The sequence below is a fragment of the Drosophila albomicans genome, chromosome 3, assembly GCF_009650485.2.
Source record: "Drosophila albomicans strain 15112-1751.03 chromosome 3, ASM965048v2, whole genome shotgun sequence".
NCBI classification, from domain to species: domain Eukaryota; kingdom Metazoa; phylum Arthropoda; class Insecta; order Diptera; family Drosophilidae; genus Drosophila; species Drosophila albomicans.
The window spans coordinates 5,484,563-5,487,202 of record NC_047629.2 but is presented as its reverse complement, the minus strand read 5'-3'; the positions used below and the strand labels follow the sequence as shown (position 1 = coordinate 5,487,202).

The 2,640-nt window shown below is 33.8% G+C and overlaps 1 protein-coding gene across 1 annotated transcript; it reads right to left on the bottom strand.

Moving 5' to 3' along the window:
- Window positions 1-879: 879 nt before the first annotated feature.
- LOC117568321 (kelch-like protein 3) lies at window positions 880-2,294 on the bottom strand. The gene is made up of 2 exons (XM_034248899.2): window positions 1,303-2,294; window positions 880-1,247 (listed from the first exon to the last, which is right to left on the bottom strand). The coding sequence occupies exons 1-2, from the start codon at window positions 2,184-2,186 to the stop codon at window positions 998-1,000; spliced, it is 1,134 nt and encodes a 377-aa protein (XP_034104790.1). The 5' UTR covers window positions 2,187-2,294; the 3' UTR covers window positions 880-997.
- Between the last annotated feature and the right edge of the window lie 346 nt (window positions 2,295-2,640).

Below are 2,640 nucleotides of genomic sequence, written 5' to 3'. Positions count from 1 at the left end.
ACTGATGAGGAAATTGTTTTGAAAATTACAAATAGCAATAAAACAAGCAGCAAACATATTCACCCGAGGCATCCACTACATTATACCTAGGTACATTAACGTAGTGTATCATGTAAAAGAAAAGTTTTTAAAAGTAGTTAAACAACATAAAATATGTTACAGAGGTTTGAGCTATTGTCGTGAGAATTTTGTTCAAATTTGCACTAATTAACAATGTTATTATTCCATCCACATTAAGTCCTCTTAATGAAAGAAATATTTATAAAGTATTACACATCTTCGGTCATAGCTTCGATCAAATACACAGTCATTTAAGAAAAACAAATTATAAGAAGTAAGAAAGCAACAGTCGAGTGTGCTCGACTGTGAGATACCCGCAACCCATTTTGGAAAAAAAATTAAAAAAAGTAGTTTTTATTAGAAATATCAAATACCAAAATTACTAGAATTATATCAAATACTATTTATTGCATTTTAAAATATACCATAGAGTGAAAAATATACCATATCCCATATAAGTCCCATAGTATGTATGCGTTTTTTGCCCATACAAAAGTATTTCTTAAATAACATTAATAATTTTATCTGATCGTCACCAAATTTTCAGGAAGCAATTAGGCTATATATAGTTGCTATTGTATCTACATAGCTACAAAATTACGTTTCTTATTAAAATATATACTAAGTAAAATACTAAAATATACCAAATGTCATTTCTATATGCTACTATATATAAAATACAACACTGAATATAAATGAATGAATATAAATGAAATTGTTGTTATTGTTAAAATAAGAGTGAATGAAAAATTATAGCAATAAGTTGACTAAAAGTTCAGTACAATAAGAAACAAGTAAATTATATTATTCCGCATGACGCAAGATTATTGATTTGTATTTATTGATTGTATTTAAATTAAAAATAATTATATAATATATATATAAGTATACTGTGTATAAATATTATAAAAATTATAGTAATGTTGACTTCTAAACTTCATTCAAAAGTGAATGGAATTTCTTCTGCCTTTAAGCATTTCCAAGATTTGGGAGATTTTTGCAGGACTTCCATATAGTCGATAAACTGATTATAGGTGAAATCACCGAGGTATTTATCGTCGTGGTGCCTGTGATAGGTGCACAAGTCATGGCAGATGAACAATCGCCGAGATGGCTTTGATTTAAGGGACCCGCAGTGCTGCTTATAGATTTCAGTGTCATTACAGCAAATATTACAGAAGTCAGAGCTGTGGAATCAGAATAATTAGTGTTAGCAAAAAGATAAAATTTATTGGCAATTACAGTCCATGTCGTCTAACCCTCTGAAACTCGGGATGTGCGATAACCAGATTGAGAACTTGATCATCTGTTGGCCGGCGTAATTCTATAATACCATTTCTTAGTAGAAGCGGAAAGCGAATGACCTGCATGACGGCACCAATATGCTCAGCCCTGGACGGCCAATCATGTGTTAGCCAACGAACGGCAGCAAATAAAACCTCCTTCTCACTGTTGACCGCCAGTTCATCAGAGTTGAGGAGATCACAGACATGCTCAGCGCATAATTCAATAAACTGAATACTAGAAACGAGGGTCAAAAAAAAGCATCGGATGCGATGAAGCATAATAGTATCCAGTCCCTGTAAGCACTTGATTGAGCGCAAATCTAACACGTCTTGAGACACGATATAAGCCCGATCATCATGGAATTCTTCGGGCAATTCCATGCAATACCAAATCTGCCTGACCAAATGTTCGATTTCCAGAAATATTGCAGTTGACAGCAGATACGCAATGTTGCGAAGCTCCAGCAATTCGTTTGACTTTTTCATCCATTCACAAGTGACTTTTAAGCCTTTCCACGAAACTCGATCCTCGGGTAAAACAAGTTCGCATCGTCCCTTTCCAAGCTCCCTCAAAGCATATTTCGAGTGGCACAAAAGCATGAAGCGATTGCATCGTAACTTTCTTGAGCCCAATATTAAGATTAAATCATCTACAGCATTCTCTTTCCAACTCGATAGCATCAATGACAACAGCGATAAACGTTTCTCGCGTATACACTCGCTATTTATATCCCAAGTGGGCAATTGATTTCCGCCTTCGAACTCAGACAAAGCCAACAACGGAATGCTAGGCTCCTGTGGTAATTCTCCCACTTGACTCGATGACTCTAAATCAATCATTTCGCGCTAGAACTAATAATTTTGATAGTAAATATTTCAATATTATTGTTGTATTTTCATCAAATCAGGGCTACTAAGCAAAGTAGAAAAAGTGTGTGGAAAACCACAACTTTTGAGTAATATATGTCGAAAACTATTTTCCTCAACAAAACATTAAAACACTAGTATGGTTTATAATTCTAATGGCTAAACTGTTAATAAAATAGTCAGCAGCAGTGGATGCATGCTTGAAACTATGGGCTTGTGAATATCACAAATCTTCAAACGCACATCTAAATGGTCGTAATCATAATATAGAAACCTAATAAAAATAATTTTGTTCATGTTTCGTAAAATGTTATAGTTCCCATCCTTTAAAATTAGAACCTAATCTCTGGTGTTGTTACCGTAAGTAGAGAAACTCTAGTTGGTTCGTATTAAAAAGGGGTAGGTGCTATAATTGTAAACTAATATT